The sequence below is a fragment of the Apus apus genome, chromosome 2, assembly GCF_020740795.1.
Source record: "Apus apus isolate bApuApu2 chromosome 2, bApuApu2.pri.cur, whole genome shotgun sequence".
Lineage (NCBI taxonomy): Eukaryota > Metazoa > Chordata > Aves > Apodiformes > Apodidae > Apus > Apus apus.
The window spans coordinates 4,826,641-4,846,852 of NC_067283.1; the positions used below are offsets into that span (position 1 = coordinate 4,826,641).

The window sequence follows — 20,212 nt, forward strand, 5'->3', positions numbered from 1 at the left end:
AATCATAAATTGCTGAATCAAGGAGATGTAAACATGGTTTTCTATAAAATGAATTAAACCACATGCAAGTCTGGAATGTAGTCCCATTCAGAACTGGCTGTGAAACTCTTTTTTAGAACATTTAAAACTCTGAAGCCTTTTGTTCAATAGAAACAGCCTTAACTAAAGATGTTCAGTGGGAATACATTGTCCTCTTTCACACTCTCTGTGGTTCCCACTCAAGGCATGTACGTGCTTCACGTGTGCAGCCCCAGAAGCCTTTATCCAGCAAACTATTGCAGGTTTTTCCCCTGTCTTCCCATCATGATGAAGCACAGAACCACAGTCCACGCTTTCTCTTCCTTATCACTTGTGCCAACAAGAAAGCTATGTAGTGCCTAAAGTACAAGTGGGGTAAGCAAATAGGTAGTTAAGAGTCATTTGGTTGGTGTTATGAAGTCTAAGGGTGAGCTGTTAGCAAAAAGTAGGTTGTCTAAACAGAAGGTGGTTTTCTCTGACATCTGGTTGGTGTTTTTCCTGTTAAGAAAGTTTAGGAATAGCTATTTTTTATCAATGGGCTTCAAAACATTTGCAGCTTGCAGTGACCTCTTCTTTTTCTGCTGCTACTGAACTAGCTGCTACTCTTGCTTAAGGGAGTCATGCATATATAAATCCTTCAAGTGTGTGCAAGTCTCTTCAAAGTATGCACAGAGCTGGCATCCACTTGAAAACTTTGGTGGCTGAGTCTTAATGACAGTTCATTTGGGTTCCTTATAAGGTGAGGCTGCAAAACTTTTTTGGGTACCTGTTCTGTGGCTCTTAGAGATGCTGCAGAGCATCTTCTCAGAGGGGCTTCACACAGGGAACAGGTGGGAAGCCTCCTTTCTGTCTTTTTCAGAAGCAGAAAGGGGGATGTGTCTTGGAAATGGCTGATGTCAGCTAAAAATCTAGATTGTGTCTGTATTTGAGGACTTCTTTAGATCATACTAGCACAGTGGTCATCAGTGGGATGGAGTTGGGCAGCATTGCCTGCTCTGGAGGTTTGCTTGCCAATACTGGTTGGTCAGGACTAGATTCAGTTTAACTTCTCATTTGCCCTGTGACACAGCACTTGCAGCTGTTGGATCAAACCATCTGCCTTACTGCTTCACTGCTGAGAGAGGGTGTTGCCCTCTGTATAATCTCTTTTGGTCATTTTCCTCAGGAAGGTTGTTTGACAGTGGAATTAGAATCTTGTTTTCCCAGGGAATGGGATCAAAGTGATGCTCTGAGGTTGGTCCTGCAGGCTTCTTCCTTCCTACCATTTTTCACAGAGCACCTGTTCAGGCTTAATAGTTTGTGATCTCAATCTCTTCACAGTGTCTGTCTCTCTGCTTACTTGGCACCCTCTCATGCTCCCCCCTCCCCCTCAGTGGATTTGAAGGCTGTTTCTAGTCTTGCAGATTCTTGAGGGACAAGTTCCTTGGTGGTACTTGAGTTCAGTCTGTTGGCTGATGCAGAAAACTAGGTGGGAAAGTCTGTGCAAGTCTGACAGAGCTGAGTGAAAATGTTTTCCAGCCTTAGGAAAGCCATTTGTGTTACCAACCAGTCTACTCCCAGCCTTTGTTTTAGGCAGTTATCCATGAAGCACATTGCCTGTTAATCAGTCCAGTTAAAACTATGTGTGGCATTTCTGGGTCTCAGCCCTTTCCAAGCTGCAGATCATTGGGTGAGCTATAAACTTCAGCTGGGCATGTTTACATGAGTTGGTTTTTATCACGAGTGTAATGCATGAGCCATACCAAAGGAGTCTGCCAAGTTTGGTGTCCATTTGAACGAGTAAACACTCTTAGCAGTGTGTTCCCCAGCTACCACTGCTGCCTTGCCAAGATTAAACCATATGCTCTTAAACTGTCTGCAAGGACCCTTTCTTGCTTTCTGAAGTAGTTTTTCTCGACCAGTGGTACTTCACAGTAAGTCTTATGAAATAAATTGTGTTCAACAAGCTAGAAAAATGCATTCAGGGACTTGGACAGAGTCTGCCTGCTCTCCAGTTTTGAACTAAAATGTAGTTTTACATTATTAATTTGATTGCTATCACATCCTGAGAATCATTTAACTACATGAAGTAAGTCTTACTGCATCTTGTTGCAGCTTCTTATTCAAATATAACCTTTAGGTATTAATTTTACCACTGTCTTTGTAATTAATGACTAACAGATGACCCAAAGCAGAATATGGGAACCACATAACTGAATTTCTTTGTCATCATCCACACAGACTTGGTGAAATACATTTTTATCCTGATGGGGGGGTTGTTCAAGCAGTAAAACATATTCCATTGCATGAAGTTTAAAAGGATGAGGGACGAGAGAGGAGGGAAACAGAGTATCTGGTGAATACAGCTGCATAAGGCTTTTGACTTGTGTGTGTAAAGGGCACACATGCAGAGTGCATTTGTGTCATCAGTAATGCTTAGTAACTTGTTCCTGAGAAGTAAGTACTCCTTTCCTTCACACCTCTGAAATTTTCCCTCCAATAATCTTATTTTTAATGTTGGTTTATTTCCTTGTTGTTCTTTCTAGCCAATTAGCAACGCTGATTTCATCGTTCCTGTTGAAATTGATGGAACCATACATCAGGTAAGAGCTGCTGTGCCTTTGGCCTTGTTCTAGCTGTGAAACTGTCCTCAGTCTCCCAGAGTGTCACCTTCTCCATTTCTGCTGTACATTCAGTAACTAGTCCTTTTACAAAATATAAAAAGCTGTGTACTCTAGAATGTGTCATCCAGACAGGCATCCCTGTTCCACCAGCTGTTTATGTTCTAACTAGTAAGTCTTCCCAGAATATCTCTCAGGACTTCAATACTTTTGTCAATTTTTAAACATTTAAAACAGGATGGGCTTTCCAACATTGCTAGGCACAGAAAAAAATACTAGAATACTGCATTTCTGATTCACCTTGCAGACAAACAGGACATAAGTTGGCTTTAATGCCTTTGGGTAGTTCATATGGACAAAGTTTTATAAAGTGTTAAGGAAGAACAGACATTTCTTCAATTTTTATGACAATCTTATGTTTTATTTCTGTTCTCTTTTCTTTCTGTGAGCAATTTTAAGTTCCTCTGATAGGACTTTTTATGTACTTGAACATCTTACGAGGTCTGGACAAAATTGCAGGGGGACTATTTTTTATGTCTTAGTCTTTAAGAACTTCACTTAAGACTGTGAAATGGTTCTGAGTAAAAGCAAAACACCCACAATTTGAAAATCAGTCCACTTCATGTATCTCAGCGTGGTGTCTTTAATCAGCAGTCATTTCTGAAAATGTTAAATGAAATAAATTACAATGCTGTAAATTTTCCTCCTCAGACAGACATTAAAGGTCTTGCTGGAGATGAGTTTTACTGGTTAATGTGAAGTTGAGCCTTTCTGATAGATGAATCTTGCAAATTATTTGAAACATCTTTTGTGGGTTGCTGTAGGCTAAAGATATACAGCAGTTACTGACTTGCAGATCTTCCCTGGATGTAATTAATGGAGATGTTAAATACTTTAGATTTCTAAATGTTGTTTTTTATATGGATTATTTTTACTTGGGTAGATAGGTTTGTATTTTGATCTTAGAACAATGAATAGCTCATAAAGTTAGTTCATAGTTTCATTTGATTTCCTGTTACGAAAACCATCCATGTAATTGTCACTCTTAAAATAATTGTTCTAAATGTGTCAGAGGACTGAAATGTGGTTTACAGTGGTAGTTGTTTGACAGTTTCTACACTGTGCCTGTTTTATGTAGCAAAATTCAGTATTTGGGATACTTAAACCTGTGCTGTTCACCAGACCTGAACGCTTCAAACATTTAAGTGATGTTTTGGGATTTATATTGTGATGTTTTCTGTTGTCATTTAACGTGGGCTTTAACTGTGTTTTGTTCTGTAATGCAGTCATTTTCTCTCCTAAAACTTCCTAGAATGCTTTGGAAGGAGAATAAAATAGGTTGCCTCATAATTTTGAGTGGCTTGGGATTGTGATCACTTAGTTTGTGAAGATGATATATTTACATTTTGAAACAAAACCCAGTAAAAAGACTATTGGAGGTCTGTTCAGTCAAGCACTTGAAAAGCCTGTTGCCTTTCTGTTCCCTGCTGAAACTCTCAGAGTCTTCCCCAAACATAATGCAGTTAGACACTCAAGATGACTGCATCTTGAGGTTGGGAGGTTGGGAATTAATAAAAAGCAAACACAAAACCATCTGTTCAGAGCAAGTGGACTTGTCCATGCCCTAAATGTGAGCAGAGGGAAGGATGCTCCTGACAGATCAGGTGAAGTTGGTCTTTGACTGGGCTTTGCTGGAGACTTCCTGAGGAGAATCTCTTTGTGTTTGAAGTTCTTCATCTTTACAATAGGTAAAAGACTCAGTCACATCTGAGTGATAGAAATAAAGTGAATCTTAAGGATTCTGTGATTCTTGAAGTAATTTCTATGGCATGCAGAGCTGGCAAAGTCTTGGGTTCCTGTGTTTGTAATCACCTTGGCAGGCAAAGTATGGTGCTGTCATCCATCAGTCTTTTTATTTAACTGTCATAATCTGACCTGCTTAAAATATGTGGGATGTGTGAAATGTCATGGAACCATCCTGTCCATAGTGTGTCCCTACCTGCTCTGCCAGTAAGCCTGCTGCCTTATGGAGCAGGAGATTGTCTGACAGTGTTGTTGTACTTCAGCTGTGCCTTAGACAGAACCCCACAGAAAAAACAAGTGGAGAACACCATTTCAGAAGTGCCCATTCAGAAAGAAATCAGAAATTATGCAAGATTCTTCACATCTCATGTACCAAAAAACCACGAGGTGTGGCAGATCTTGAAAGGGTTTTGAGACTGAGTGATCCAGTAAGTTTTGTTCCTCAAATGATACAATTTTGTTGTTGTTGTTATTGTGTCACCGAGGTATTCAGAAAAGGCTGCCTTTAGCTTGGGGAGTTTATTTTCCCTTATGTCATTTATAATCCAAGAGCCAGAGAGACTCTTGTTCTTCTATAGCAAGAACATTTCAAATCATAATCTTTAAGGGTGCTTGGGTAAACCTGCTTCCTTAGAAAAAACAGCTTTTCTGAGCACCCCTTGTCCTCCTCACAACTAGCCTGATTTACCTTGTGTTTGGAAAGGATTTGTCATCTTATTTTACAAGGAAATAACTTGCATGGAGGTATCTCTCCTTCTGTAAGGGGGTGTGTAGATGCCTGCAAAGAGTGAGCCTGTCTATGGGGCAGCTGAAGTTACAGGAGGTGAATCCTACACTTTGTGTTGGAAATGATGGTACAGATACAAAAGGGCAGTTCTAATGCAAGCTGACACTCTTCTGGCCAGTTCTCTCATTTCTCTCTGGTTCTCTGAATAAAAGGAAATCAGAACTGGTTGCTAGCTCTGCCAAATTACAAGTGAGAAGCTGTAGGGAGTCCAGTGAAATGTGTTGAAACTTTAGAGGAAGCTTATTGGTGAAAGTAGTGGCTGGAGAAAAGATGTTCAACCTGTTTGGTACTCTTGATATAACTTCTGGAAGAACACTTTTGGAACGTGCTTCCAAATACAACAAGTGCAGAGCAGTCACAACCCCCAGATTAGAAACTATGTGTTAAATGCAGCTTTAATCCCCCATGGGTAAGGATTTTTAAGGTATGGTGGTCCTTTGTCTTTTATGCCTCTTGCAATGCCTTTGTGCCTTGCTGGTGGTGTCAAAGTGTAAAGAGGGCAGTCAACTAGAGTTTGATTTGGTGTTACTTGGAATTTCCTTCTTTAATGCAATTTGTTTACTGAGTAAAACTGATTTTTAAGTAAACAAAATTAACAATTGCTCATTTGTAGGGGTTGAAAGCTAAAGCAATGTTTGGCAAGAGTACTTGGAGTGTAATGGACAGAATGTTTTGTATTGGTGGGGGAAAGCACTGTTCAAATCATCAACTTCCCTTCTATAAGGGACAGAATTAATTCGTTTTCCTGCAGAAGGCTGTGGCCTGGTTCAAGTAATCCAGGATAGGCTGTATCCATTCTAGCTGGCCTATTCTTGGTTACTTGCACTGGGAGGCAACCACGACTCTGTGAACCAGAAGGACGAGGCTGGAAGACGTGTGTGTTAAGTTCTTCTTCGCTGTTCAGAAGATGCACCCAGCCCATGGAACTGGAGAGGACAGGAGCCTGAGTTGTCCTGGACAGATTTCTTTGTCACTACTTGAAGATTTCGTTACTGTAATGCTGGTTTTGAAAGGCAATTCTTTGTGTCCTGTTTAATTGATGAAAATCGGGCTGGTTTTCTCCTTTGGTTTACAAATACTGAGTCTTCTTAGGTTAAGGCTCCTTTGAGGTATAGAAAATGTATGTGGAAATACCAAATGCTTGAAAACAATTAAAGATAATTACTTCTTTTCTGCCATTAGCATCTGTAGGTGCAGAATCCTGTGAAAACTTGCCTAGTGCCCCATTTGTGCCTTAAGATTCTAACAGTAAGATTCATTTTAAATTAAAAAAAAAAAAAAGACTGTATTCTTCCAAATTCCTACTGTGATAAGGAAGAAATTAGTGAGCATGCAATGCAGAAAAACTGGAGGGCTTTTTAATGCCCTGAAGACGGTATATAAATCTCAGAAAAATGCCAGGAGCCAGTTAGTCTAGAGACTTAAACTGAAGACATCAGGCAACAGGGGAGAAAGCCAAGCCACAAATAACCATGTGGCATTGAGATGCAAGTCCAGCCGCTGACAAAGTGAAGGGGAAAAAATCCCAAATGAGGAGGAAAAGGAGAAAAGAGCTGCACTGTCAGCTGAAGAAAGCTTTTTATGTGAAGTAAACCAAAGAGAGTTTGTAGCCCAGGATACCAGTACACTTGCAGTTGCTTCCAGGATTTAAGGAGGACTTCTCAAAAAGACGTGAAAGGGAGTAACGATACAGAGTATTCAGAAATGTTGCTCTGAAATTAAAAAAAAAAAGACAAAACAATGTTGTTTTAAAAATAAAAAAAAAGGATGTGGAGGAGTTGGGGCTTTTTAGAAAGGGAGAGAATTAAGGGAAACGTTTGGTGAGACCTCACCCTAAGAGGTCATCTTTTATTATTAATAAGGCATTTAACGTAAGGAGTGAATCTCTTAGCCAGAGCCCAGGAGGTGAGATTTAAGGCAGAAGGGAGACAATACAACTTAAAATGCTGTGCACTTCCAGCTCATACTGACTAGTTCCAGTATTAGGAGACCTGCAGATGGCCAACAGAGCACATATGGCAAGTACTTGCTTTTGTAAGCCCCCTCCTGTCTGAAAGCCTGTGGTGAAAGAGCTCTAGATCTGTAGCGACTAGGTTGATTTACTGTGTGCTGTCAGAATGGAGGAAGTGGGGTATGTTGCAAGCTGCAAAGTTCATATCCTTGGTGTGGAGTTCATAATTATATTCCAAGTGGAAATAGTTGACTGACACAGGCATAGATAGGGATGGAGAGTGAAGAGGAGACTTTGCTGCTGTTGAGAATACTAGGGTTTAAAGGGGAATTAATACTAAATTTCAGTGCTTACTATCTAAAAATTACTTGAAGGCTCTGGGATGTCCCTTTTCTGCCCTCAAAAAATAACTGTAGGAATATAATGTAAGGCTAAATAATTAAGAGCTTTATTATGAACTGTAGAGTTAAGGAGTAACTCACATCCTGCTGCCTTTCCTTTTATAACTGGCAAGATGGATAATCTCTGGGTACCCACCACTGTCTTTCTACCTGTGTCTTTAAAAATTTGAAGATATCATTTGGCAAGGAAATACTACAGAAGAATTTTTTGTAGCAAAATCTAAGTGAAAAAATTAATTGCATTGTTATAGGAGAGGAAATTACTTCTTTTATGCCTAGTGAAATACAGGAAACTGCTCTAATTATCCAGCAAGAGAGTGGTGTTGAAGTACATCTGTTAACTGTCTTTAATTAATAAAACATCACATTTACTTGGTTATGTGCTGCTGTGGTTGTTCAGAAAAATGAATCTGCATTATAAATTATCTGTATCGAAGTTTGGATATGTTGTTTGAATTTGAGGGGTCAGAAATAGTTTTGTTGAACTGCACAGAAGTAACTGAAAGCAGATCAGGTCTTCAGCCTATGAGTGTTAATGCTATTTAAAGTGAAAAAGTGATGAACATTTCTGCTTCAGTCATTTAGGTACAGCTCCATCATGAATGTTTTTTAATAAAACTTTGCTTTCAGATTTAGGTTTTCAACTTCAAGTCCCTATTATGCAAATTTTTTTTCTACTTTTGCTAAAGGCTTTAATTGTTACATTTCAGGTCAAGCTGGCATTTCCATATTTTCTTCTTCAGGCTTTTTCTCTGGGTGCTTTAAGTTTTTACCTTTTCAATAATACGAATCTAGTAAAATACATACAATTAATCTAGTTGTACATATCAAAGGAAAAAATTCCTGAAGTTGCACGTTTTGCAGTTCTTATTGAATTCAGCTATATGCCAGACTTCTCCACTTGAAATTTCCAGTATTAAAGATTATTTTCCCAATGAAGAACATAAAATGCTGCTAGAGTTTTGTCTCGAACTTCTAATCTAAGTACACACAAGATAAGTATTTTTCAAGCAGACTCCCCTCTTCAGCTTCCCAATAGATTGTGAACTACTTGGAAGCTTTCTGAGCAGCAGTTATCTTATCTTGGCATTTTCTGTGAGCACAAATCATCTTGCTTGCTTTGAAAAATGAGGTGAGGAGGCTCTAATATTTATTAATCAGGTTGTTGACAGGAGGCAGCCAAGCTGTGCCTGTATGGTTGTCAGGGCCAAGAGGGAAGATAGCATTGCTGAAACCAAGCTACTCAAGAGGAGAGGGACCCCCTGAGTATTCACCATCTTTGTGGCAAGGTCACAACAGAAGATGCTGTAGACCTTGCAGCTGAGTTTTGCAATTCTCTGTGGTTCTATGAAGATTTTTGGTGAAAGCTCTGTAGAGCCAGATGACTGATAACTGTTCATAATGAGTAAGGGTTCTTAGAGCCTGGAATTTAAAAAATGAAAGAATGAGCCACAGGAAGAAAACAGTTCCCTCTTGTGCAATTGCTGTCAACAAAGAGGTTTCATCAGATTTATTCCTTTCATAAAGCCCTTCAGGACTGAAGACACCAGCACCAAAATCGTGTCAGTTGGGAGATCTGAATCCTCTCTGCCTGAGAAGCCCTACTGTCTCTCTTTGCCTTTAATGAGGTTTTTCAAGAGGCATCACTCCAGATGATGCACAGTGCTTGCAAGTGCTTAATCAGCATGGGGCTTGGCAGCCCATGCATTCAAAATTCTCATTATTGGTTGTCTACTTTTATCTTGTGTACTTCCTGGTTTTTTTTTACTTTCAGCATTTCATTTGAACTGCTTTCATGCTAACTTTTGTTTCAAGTGTTGGGATTACAGGAGTGTTTTGCAGGGTTGGGTTGGTTTTTTGTTTGGTTGGGTTTTTTTACTTAACCACTATTTGACCTACATTGTCATTGTCATTCCAGGTTTATGTATTGAAACGACCACATGTGGATGAGTTTCTTCAGAGGATGGGAGAGCTCTTTGAATGTGTACTCTTCACAGCCAGTCTAGCCAAGGTTTGTTCCTCTCTTCATCTCATTAGCCCTTACAGTGCTGCTCAATGGACTTTTGGTTGGGTTTTCTGTGGATAATTATTTCCACAGTTGGTACTATCTTAATTTTTCCCCTTCTTTTTTGCTTCTTTGTCTGACAGTGTGTACTTTGTCTGCTAGTGTGTGGGTAAGTGTTTCCATGGTAACACCATCACATATGGGCTTGTCTCATAATGTAGCCTCCATGCATTGCTCATGATGCCAATATGAAAGGCTTACAAGTTACCATGGTTATAGTAAGAAATTAGAACAAATAGCCTGTGAGTAAAGCAGTGTATTAAAGCTGGGCATGAAATAAAACACACTCTATTTCGTATTACCTACATGATCAACCAGTGATTCAGAAATTGGAAATGTGAAAAATTGGGAACATGTTTTTGTTCTGTCAAGGTGCAATTGCAATCTGGAGTTAGAAAATCAGATGGTGTGTAAAGCTTGAAACATCAAGAGGAATATTTTGTGCCCTCTGGTCTCCAGTAGCAGTAGTGCCTCTTAGGTAGTTTTGTGGTAGATGTTACAGTAGTAGACATCTTAAATTCTTCCCTTATTTCAGTGTATTGTATTTGTGGTGTCTTGTTTGTGAAGTAATATTGGTTATTTAAAAATAATACTTTAGCATAGTAAGCCTTTACTCCAACCTAGTGTATAGATGGAACAGTGTACAGTGGAAAGGGGCAGGACCCCATTTGATTTGCTCTAGGGCTGCCTTACAAGGGGATTCTTCCTTGCACTCTATTGACTGCTCTGTTCAGTCATACTGTGAAAATCCTAAATAATGGAACACAGTGATTTCAGACTGTAGTTAGATGTCTGGCAGTTTTCATAGTCAAGGGGATGATGGATTTCAGCACCAATTTTGTTTCTCAGTTTAAAATACAGGAAAATGGTAATTCCTATCCTGCAAAAATAATTTAAAACTGTTGTTTTTAAGTACATGGTTATTTCATTCTGGTTTATTTGAATACTTTCCCTTGGACAGTTTATACAAGTTGTTGGATTCTAAGCTGTGCCTCACTTAAAGGATCATCTTACATATAAAATGAGAATTTCCCAGTATTGTACATGGGTATTTTTCATAATAACATCTTTGTCTGATCTTTTATGGTCCAATTATGCAATTTGATAATCTTTAGATTCTTACTGGCCCAGTGACTCTGGGCATCCTTTGAAAAAGCTACATTGGGCTCAGATGCCTTCATTGCTGTTTATCTGCAGAGGCACGTGGAAGTGAATCAGCTGAGGAAATGGCTTTGTACAGGTTTTCTGTTAGCATTGGCTGGTTTATGGTGATGTTAGGTGAGGTCTCTGGATCCATCAACCTCCAGGATAACTATAAGTTGGCCCTAAGAATAAAACCCGATCAATAAATCACAGAAGATGTTAGAGTGCAAGTTACCTTTCTGTAGTAAGATAACTGACCTCTTTTTTTTCTGCATTCTCTCTATTAATCACCTCAGGTTTGCAGGCATATGAGGTAATTAACACGGAAGAAAATTAAGACAGGGCATTTGATCTGAAATCAGTTTGTGTCCCTTCTTCTTTGTGTGCACGTTGCTAACTTCATGTTTCTGCCTTCTATTTTTAAGTATGCAGACCCAGTAGCTGACTTACTGGATCGCTGGGGTGTGTTCAGGGCAAGGCTCTTTAGAGAATCCTGCGTTTTCCACCGAGGAAATTATGTGAAGGATCTGAGTCGACTGGGACGTGAGCTGAGTAAAGTTATTATAGTAGATAATTCTCCTGCATCTTACATCTTCCATCCTGAAAATGCAGTAAGTGTTCTTAGTATTAAAAGCACTCGAGCGTAACGTCTGTCTTTCTGGTCCTTGCCCAGACTTTCTTATTCAGAAAATGGCCTTTCAGAGCACTCGCTTGCATTAGTTTCTGTCTTAGAGTAGTCTGGGTATTTACTGCCAAATGGGGAAGGACTAGGGCAAACACCTTGACAGTGTGTCATAGTCACAACTGTTCATCTGCTTTCAGTTTCACCTTTTGGCATGAGGTCCATCAGTTTTGAGAAGTGCCAAGTGGTGTAATACCCAAATAACTAACATAGCTCTAAAAGCTGAGTCTGCCCTCCAATGTAATTTTTCTTAAGTGGTGATTACAGAAAGGAGGGTTAACTTGAACTGCTTTTGGTCCTGCATCTTTTTTCATGGTGTGAATGAAAATATTTTATTAGACAAGATAATTAGTGCATCACTGGTTACAATCTGAGTTCTGTATTTGTGGCTGAGGGGAATCAAAACCTCAAGACCCTGTTATGTTGTTACACTTCTCCCTTTACGTATTTTGGTGATAACTTGCTTCCTAATCAGAAATGTTAGTCAACAATTCATCAGGTTTTAGGAACAGGGATAAAAGGCAGGCAAGAGTACTTCAAGGGAGAGTAATTAGGAGCGATGGGTTTTCACTGTGTGTTTTGTATCAGCTCCAGAAGTTTGGCTGGAATTGTCTGGCACTTGCTCCATCCGTTGCTGCAGTCAGGACAGATGCTCACATCTGTTTCGTAGCTGCCAGGATAGCAAGCTGGAACTCCCCTTATATCCACTGACTTCAACAGCCGAGCTGTGGAATGCTTTCTTTGATGTTTTTAGGCTGCCTTTTTGGTAAACTGTTTAAATTGACATAGGAAATCTTCCTCAGAGACCCTGCTTTTCATAGCCCTGCCTCTCCAGAATATCATATTTTTTACATGAGCTATTTAACAGCTTTTAAATTCAGATCCTAACTAATACTGTGATGCCCTAAGTGATTGGGTGAGAATGTTTTTTCTGGTTGGTGCCACACATGGTTTAAAGCTTCTATTTATAATAACCAGGAGCTGTAGCTCTAATTTATGTTCATGGTTAAAATTAAAAACCTGATCCAGATCATCATTTGGTATCTCGGAATTCAATGCCAAGAAAATAATGAGCTGTAGAAATTTGGGATCTGAAATTAAGGGCCCTGTCAGAGTGGTTTAATCATGTATAGAAAAGTGCTGCTAGCTAACTGATACTTGAGTCTCTGCAGAAACCAGAGCTTGTTACAAGATCCAAGATAGTCTTTAAAAGATCTCAGTGTGCTTCCATAGTGAAGATACACAAAACTCCCTCCCCAAATCAGCCTGCATATTAAAGGAGTGTTATCATATCCATTATTTTCTCAAACCCGCTCTCAAGGTCTTGCATTTTAATTGGAGAACTGTTTCATGCTCACTCTTTAAATATTTCCTCTGCAACCTGGTGCCAGAGGGGTTGTTGCTGCATGCCTGTGCTTAGTGACTCACACTGATAATACTTAAGAGGGAAGTAAAGACTTGCCTGTAAAAAAAGTGGCTGTACAGCTTCAGAACCTCCATCTTCCTTCCAGTCTATTCTAAATATTAAGCTTGCAGAGCAAATTGAGCTCAGTGTTGGGTCCTGTAGGTTATCTGGACATGTAGGAGATCAGCTGCATGATAACTGTTCAACAGTTGGATTTAGGGTTGATGTTGCATGCTAAAAAATGTGGACTTAAACCTAGTACTGGTTTTGAATGCTAATGAGTAGCAATTTGCTGTTGGCAGTGAGTATTCCAGGACATCTACAGAGGCAAAACTCACTTGTTCTTCATATCATAAAGTCCTGTCTTGGTTGCTTTGTTGCAGGTGCCTGTGCAGTCCTGGTTTGATGATATGACAGACACAGAGCTGCTAGATCTTATTCCTTTCTTTGAAGGACTAAGCAAAGAAGAAGAAGTTTACAGTATGCTTCATAAACTCTGCAACAGGTAGCCCTTAACTTTGACTGACTTCTGCTACTAGATTGCAGTTGCTAGAGGCTGTCTCCATCTTTTTCAGCTCTTTCAAATGTAAGCTTTGGGGAGGTCACCCCTGTCAGAAGTGCTACTCTTGATCTTCCTGTTACATTGGACACGAAGGACAATCATGAGTGATGCTATTAAGCCTTCAGAAGCCTGACTCCTAAGGTCATGTGTTCAGACTACTTTTTTAAAGGAAAAAAAAAACAGCAAAACAAAACAACAAAAAAAAGAAGCTATTTTAAATGGGACTCTTTTAATGAATTTCATAAATGGACATCTTTTACTGGATCAGCTTTTCTTAAAACATGCCAAAAAAGAAGCTTGTATTTCAGCAGTTGAATTTCTCTTCCTTTCTTCCCCTCCCACTATGCAGACAATTTTACCCCCCTGCTTAGAGCAGTTGAGCTGACTCTGAATTTTTTCTTACAGAATGAAGTGCCTTTTTGAATGTTATTTTAAGATAAAGATTCATTTTTGTATAAGACGTATTTCCAGACATCTTTTAGTCTTGTATTGTCTAAATGCTTTAAAAGGAAAAAGGAAAAATTTTATAGAGCACTGTAATATATAACAAAGGAAGAAGTTAAAACCAAGATGATGCTGGGTTCCTGTCTCCACGATGACATTAAGTTGTGTTACACTTTGTCATGCTCAGAAGGTTGAAGCCTTCGTGGGAGGGGTGATTTGGGTTCATTACATGGTTGTTTCACTGGTCGATTTTGGGCACAGTTTTGAACATATCTGCAGTTGTTTGAGTATGAGGGAATGATGGAATTGAGCAAATAAGGTGGTTAACAGATCTGAAGCACCTTTTCATTCTAGACAGATGAAGTTCTGTTGTCTCTGCTTACGCACAACTGCCATGCCTCTCATTGTTGGGAAAACCATTATCCTGGGAGAACGGGGAGGAGATCTATTTATTAGTTTCAGATTCTTTTCTTCAAAATACCCATCTGGGTAAGCTGGATCTGTATTGAGCTGTTTGGAGTACTTTTTTTTCTTTTAATTGCTGCTACTGTATGCTCACCAAACGGAGTTGACCATCGGCTGTTATACTGTTTTTGCCACTGTGCCTGTGCTATGAAACATTTTCTGTAAGCTGCAAACTTGGGCAATAAATAAAATGCAGGCTTCTTTACCCACCCCTATGTATTTATCCTATGGTATCTTGATATACCAGAGAACTCAGTTAAAGGTGACCTGCAAAGGATTTTTAAAATTTATTTATTTTTTTCCATTGGGTTGAAGCCCTCTCTTTGGTGTATGAAAATTCCAAGGTGTTTTTCCCATATCTTTGATTGGTATTGCTTCCCCAAGGTGTAAGGTACAGACTCGGGGCTTTGTCAAGTCTTGCAAGAAGGGCAGAAGTTACGAGCCCTAGACCAAAAACTGGTCCTCTGGCTTTGGAGTTGAGTAAATCTCATCTCTGGATCTGAGAACATCTTCTGCAGTGTCATTGGTACCATTTTAAAAGAATAACCTTGAAATATTTTAAGCTTTTGAAGAACAAGGCACACCTGTTTGTTTTTCTTTTTCCTTTCCAGTGTCACCTTTTAATTATTTTCCACACCAGAAATCTACAAGCATAAAAATCACAGCTATATTTGGCTGTCACCAGAGAAAACTCAATGGAGTAGTTGGTGCTTCTGATCAGCCTTACGCTAAATTCCGAATCGTGGATTCGCCTTCTCGATTTTCCTCAAAGTCTTGAGGACTTGGAAGAAAGATATTTTGTGCTGGACTTGGATTGTCATCCTTGTCTAGAGCATCAGTGAAGCAGCTTCACAAATCACTTCATAGAAGGGCAGGGCAACCTACAGAGGCAGTGAGCAGCTGGCTGTGGGTGCAGTATAAAGCTGACTGGTGACTTGCCCCTTGCAGTGCAGCTGTGCTCCAGCTGTTGCCTGCAGAGAGGGGTGTTGGAGACAGTCCTGTGAGTCTGTACAGCATCACCCTTTTGTTTTCTTACCAGCTGGCATTACCTTAGTACTGTATCGTTCTGTGCCACAAAAGACAAAACTGTCCAAAAAAAAAAAACAACAAACAACAAACCAAGAAAAATGACTGAAGTTGTTTGGAACAAAAAAGAAAGGCGGGTGGATTCTGGTGAGTCCATCAACGTTTCCTTTGGGCTGAAGGTGGTTTAGTTTTGTATTTGACTTCAGAGTAAGGAAACCGTAAGCTGCCAAAAAGTTGTTCTCTGAGCAGTATTTTCAGCTGTGTTTGTAGCTTCTGGGCTTCAAATCCAGTCTGCAGGGAAGTATTCAGGTTGTAGTTAGTTGTGCAGGTATGATAGGAATGGCTGAAAACAATTCAAAGACTTTTCTCGCTAGCGTTAGACCAAACAATCTCCCAAACCAGACAGTAAACAACCCCCTGAGGTGTTGTCATGTAACGGTTGTGACCTGTTGTAGGTGAGACAAACCATGTTGTTAGTTTGCAGTTCTGAAAGCAGTGATTTCATGAACCAGTTGCCTTAAGTCTGTGAATGAATGTTGATTATTAAAGTGTCTTGTATTGGTTTAAAATCCGAGTAGAATGGACAACTGAGCTTCTGCACCAGCTGCTGGGAGAACGGTTCTGATGATGTTCTGTCCAACCATACTTGGTTTTTATTGTTTATTTTGGCTCTTGACATTCACAAATTAAAAAAAAAAACAAACTTATTTTATCTTAGTACAGCATTATTATGACACTTGGTGACAATACAAAAAAATTAGCAACAGTTCTGATCTCAGTTCATCTCTTAAAGAGTATCTTCTGTAACTTCTGAGGAATTTTTTAATATTTTTGTACCTCATTCCCATTGAAATCAAACTTGGAGTGCTCTGCAGTCAGGTTTGGACTTCCCTGGGTATTCAGATTTGGCCAAAGGGATCACAAACTGTCATCGCTGTTTATTTTTGACACTGTCGTCGTACTTGACATTTCAAGTGTGAAATTTGTGTGAATACACATATATTTAGAATTCCTGGATTTCAGCAAAGCAATATAGTTCTGTCCCTGAAGTCAGCTAACGAGTGGAATGTTTGTGGAATTTGCAATACGGGTATTTGATTGTATTTTAAATAAAAGATTTTAAAAGTTAAAATAGGAAAAAGAAACCCTTGTTTCCTAAATCTTCTGCATATTTTGCAGTGCAGTTCATGCATGCAGGTCACCAGGGCTGTTATAAACCCTGGTTTTCAATTCTATCCCTTGATATTCTAGAAGTATTACAAAGTCTTTTTTCCAGTTGGGTCAGTTCTTTTGAGCTGAAGAAATGCTGCCTGGCCTGAAGTTCTGTTGTCCTTTTTATGTCGGGTTAAAAAAAAAAAAAAAAGGGTTTTTATTTTGCCTGTATAGGTATTTTTTCATTAAGCTGTAAGGCAGAATGCCTTTGATTCTTGAAATTCAACTGAAGTGTTAGTATTTAATTGCCATTTGTAAACTAGGGCTGTGCGCAGAACACTCGGTAACCACCAGGAAAGAGCTGGCAGAGTTTTGAATGGAAGGTGATAATGTACAGTGTTGCTGTGTTCATTTTAGGTAGCTTTGGAAGAATAATTTGTCTTACTTGTTTCGCCCTTTTTGGGAAAAAAAAAAAAAAAAGACCCAAAAAACAAAGAAAACCAGCAGTTATACATGGAAGAAACTCAACACCTGAAGAGATTTGGTTATCGGTGTGTGCAATCACTTTTTTCACAGCATGATTTTGATTAGACTGGTTTGGGGACAATAAAGTATCTAAATGACACTGGTGTGTACTGATGTTGCAGCTTTTGAAATTTCAGTGTAAAAAAAAAAAAAGCCAAAACAACCACACACACACACACAAAAAAATCTGTATTGACAGAGACATGACCCTGTGTTTTACAGATGCTTTTCAAACTAATAAAAACCACAGGACCGCACAGCCCTATTTGTAAAACAAAACAACAAAAAAAACAAGTTTGTGCCTCTGATTTCCAAGGTGCTGTGATGTTGTTAATGCCTTTGTGGGGTGAGGAGGGCAGGGGAGACTTGTGTGGGGCAATTGCTTAAAAAAAAAATATTAAAAAAAAAATTAAAAAAAATATCTGGGCTAACTATGCAAAACCATCTGTCAGTTTTCTGTTTCACATGATATTGTAAAAATCCAGCTGACTTTTTCTCTTTCTTGTTGAAGATCTATTGGGAGCTTCTTAACAGAGGAGTAAGCAATGGAAATGTTTCTCTTTTTTTCCTTTTTTTTTTCTCTAATAATGGAGCTGTTTACACTTTAATGCAATGAACAATCCAGCGATACTTGAGAAACACTACAGATACCATATGAGTGTTTTCAGGAGAGAGAAGTGTTGTCAATCAGGTATTGAATGGTTTCTTTACTGTCACAAATAAAAAATTTTAACAATATAGTTACTTGTGCATGTAATACTTCTCTGGGAATAAAAAAAGAATGTCTGCCCTTCTCCTTCAGTAATAGTCACTGCCCTGATTTGACAGGGATTTTCTTCCCACTAATGCTCATCCATGCTAGACAGTAAAATCACCCATCTCTGTTCCACTCTCCTCCCCCTCTCCTCTTTTTAAGTCATATATAGGACTCTTTAGTGACTGCCCTGGCACCTGCTTGTGCAAACAGAGCTGATGAACTGCTGATGAACTCTGCTAAATAAATTGGTGGTGACTCTGGCAGATGTTCCAGCTATTTAGATCTCTTGGATGAGATCATACAATAATTTGTTCAAGTCTCAAAACTGTGTGACTTCTTTTGAAGGGCTTACTTCAGCTACTTGAATAGCTGTTCTTAACATCACTGCCATGTCCAAGTGAATATCTGAATAAAACACTTTATTTGGTCGGTATGTCTATTTTGGGACTTTTTATCTGACACAGTAAGACTTAGGCAGAGCCTTCCTTTCTAGGAAAAGGCTCATATTATTAATGCTTAATGAGCAGAAGACCTCAGGCCTGTTAGAATAAGCAGGTGGCTCAAGATAGCACATGAGTTGCAAATGAAAATATTTTTTAGTTATTCCTGTGATTGGTTGGAATGACCCAGGCTGCCTTTGCTATGTGCTGGTGGGTTGGGTTTTTTGATGATTTTTCTTTTTTTTTTTCTTTTAAGGTTTAGTTGTTGATTTTCTGGTTTTAGTTTTTCCAATCTCCTTAGCTGCTTCTTAGGATAAAGATGCCTTTCTTTTTTGACTCTGTAAAACAAGTGCTTCAAAATTCATAAGACAGCTCATTGATAGTGGTGAGAAAGATACTGTTGTTCTATCCTCGTGGATTGAAAGTGGATTCACCATAGTCTATCCATGTTCCTCTATGCATATGCCTTCCAATATTTCTCTTTTTGTTTCCCCTCCTTTTTATTGTGTTCTGACTCAGAAGGAAAGCCAACTGCTCTGAAATTCCCTGCAAGATGGGACAGGGCTCTTCCAGGTGGCCTGCAGCTCCAGGGGATCCTGCAGTCTCCAGCAGTTTTCCTGGCAAGTGACCTTCACCATCCAGCCTTCCTACCAACCCAGCTACGCTGGCAGGAGACCAGGCAAAGTTCTCCTGGACTCCCCTGTTGGTTCTGCTGGAGATACTGGGGAAAAAAAAAAAACAACAACAAATCAACAAATGATCTTTGGGTAATACATTGGTTTTGACAGGTTGGCAAACTCAAACTTGAAAAGCTTCCAGGCGTGTTTTTGTTTGAAGCCTTCTCAAGTGCCATTTCCGAGGGAGTTGTGCGGAGGAGCAGGTTGTTCTGTAATTGCCTCGGGCCACCTCAATCAGCGTTTCCCAAGCACAGGACATACAGCAACATCTTGGACTTAATGGAGATGGGTTGGACTCGGTAAAGCAGGTCTGCAACTGCAATTACACACCTGCCCAAAGAGCAGTTTTAAAAGGTTAGGTTTGGTGATGGCTCAGATCAGCAGCAAACTGGATTTCTGAGGTGAGGGTCACGTCGGCTCCCCTCCCTCTCCCCTGCAGTCATCCCCCCCACTGCTGCTCTCCGTGCCTCTGCCATCCCTTCATTTCACAACTGCCTTTTAATCTGGTCATGTAGACACCTTTGATTGGGGTGGAAATTGCAGGAAGATGCTGGACAAAGAAATGAAACACAGGTGTCCCCCATCAGCTGGAGCCATCTTCTCAGGCTGGACTCCAGCCAGGACAAGGCGAACGGAGGAGTCACCGTTAAGCCAGAAACGTGTCACCCCCTCTGAGAACCACAGTTCTTCCTGATAAGGAGGGTGGGTCCTTCTGTTCCTACACATCCACCACCTCTGAATTCCCAGCGTTCCAATAAATGTTGCACTCGAAGAGTCCGAGGGTTGCTGGAGCAGTTACTGCCTTGGCAATGGGCTTTGTTTTCTTTGTCAGGTTTTAATGAGCTTTTGTGATAAAAACCAAATTTCTTTACAGTGTAACTTTGTGATTTGTTTCAATTTTTTTTCATGCTTTGATTCAGTTTGACAATAAACTAGCTGTGTTATTTTTTTCATCCTCTTCACGTCTGATAATGCATATAGTTGACATCTGCCCCCAGAAATCTCCCTCTCCCTAGAACTGGGCCAGAAAGTTCTCCTTGTTCCATTCCTATCCCAGCTTTTTGGACTTCCTGGGCTTTAATAAAGATTAAAGCCTTGACTGCAAAGCCTCAGGGGCTTTTTCCTCTAGCAGCAGATTTGGCAGGTACCTTCAGTTCTCACTCTCTTTTTCTGAACCTGCTGAGATGTGAATTAAACAGTCTTGTTGCTTCCAAAGCCACCAAAGTCTGTATGTAAGCTGGAGGTGAGAAAGAAGCAAGATTCTGGATTCTGGGGGAAGCTGTCCTCTCCCTGGAAGTGATCAAGGCCA

At 39.7% G+C, this 20,212-nt stretch overlaps 1 protein-coding gene across 5 annotated transcripts in view; it reads left to right on the forward strand.

Moving 5' to 3' along the window:
- CTDSPL (CTD small phosphatase like) overlaps positions 1-19,861 on the forward strand; it is an 82,697-nt gene extending 62,836 nt beyond the window's left edge. For 3 of the 5 annotated variants that reach the window (XM_051612257.1, XM_051612258.1, XM_051612259.1), the window contains 4 exons: positions 2,544-2,600; positions 9,479-9,571; positions 11,194-11,379; positions 13,239-19,861. In XM_051612257.1, the coding sequence (XP_051468217.1) occupies positions 2,544-2,600; positions 9,479-9,571; positions 11,194-11,379; positions 13,239-13,364 (462 nt within the window). In that variant the 3' untranslated portion in view covers positions 13,365-19,861. Of the gene's footprint in view, positions 1-2,543; positions 2,601-9,478; positions 9,572-9,708; positions 9,735-11,193; positions 11,380-13,238 lie in introns of those variants that run through there. The other 2 variants (XR_007888776.1, XM_051612260.1) reach the window with 2 other exon arrangements.
- The last annotated feature ends 351 nt before the right edge of the window (positions 19,862-20,212 follow it).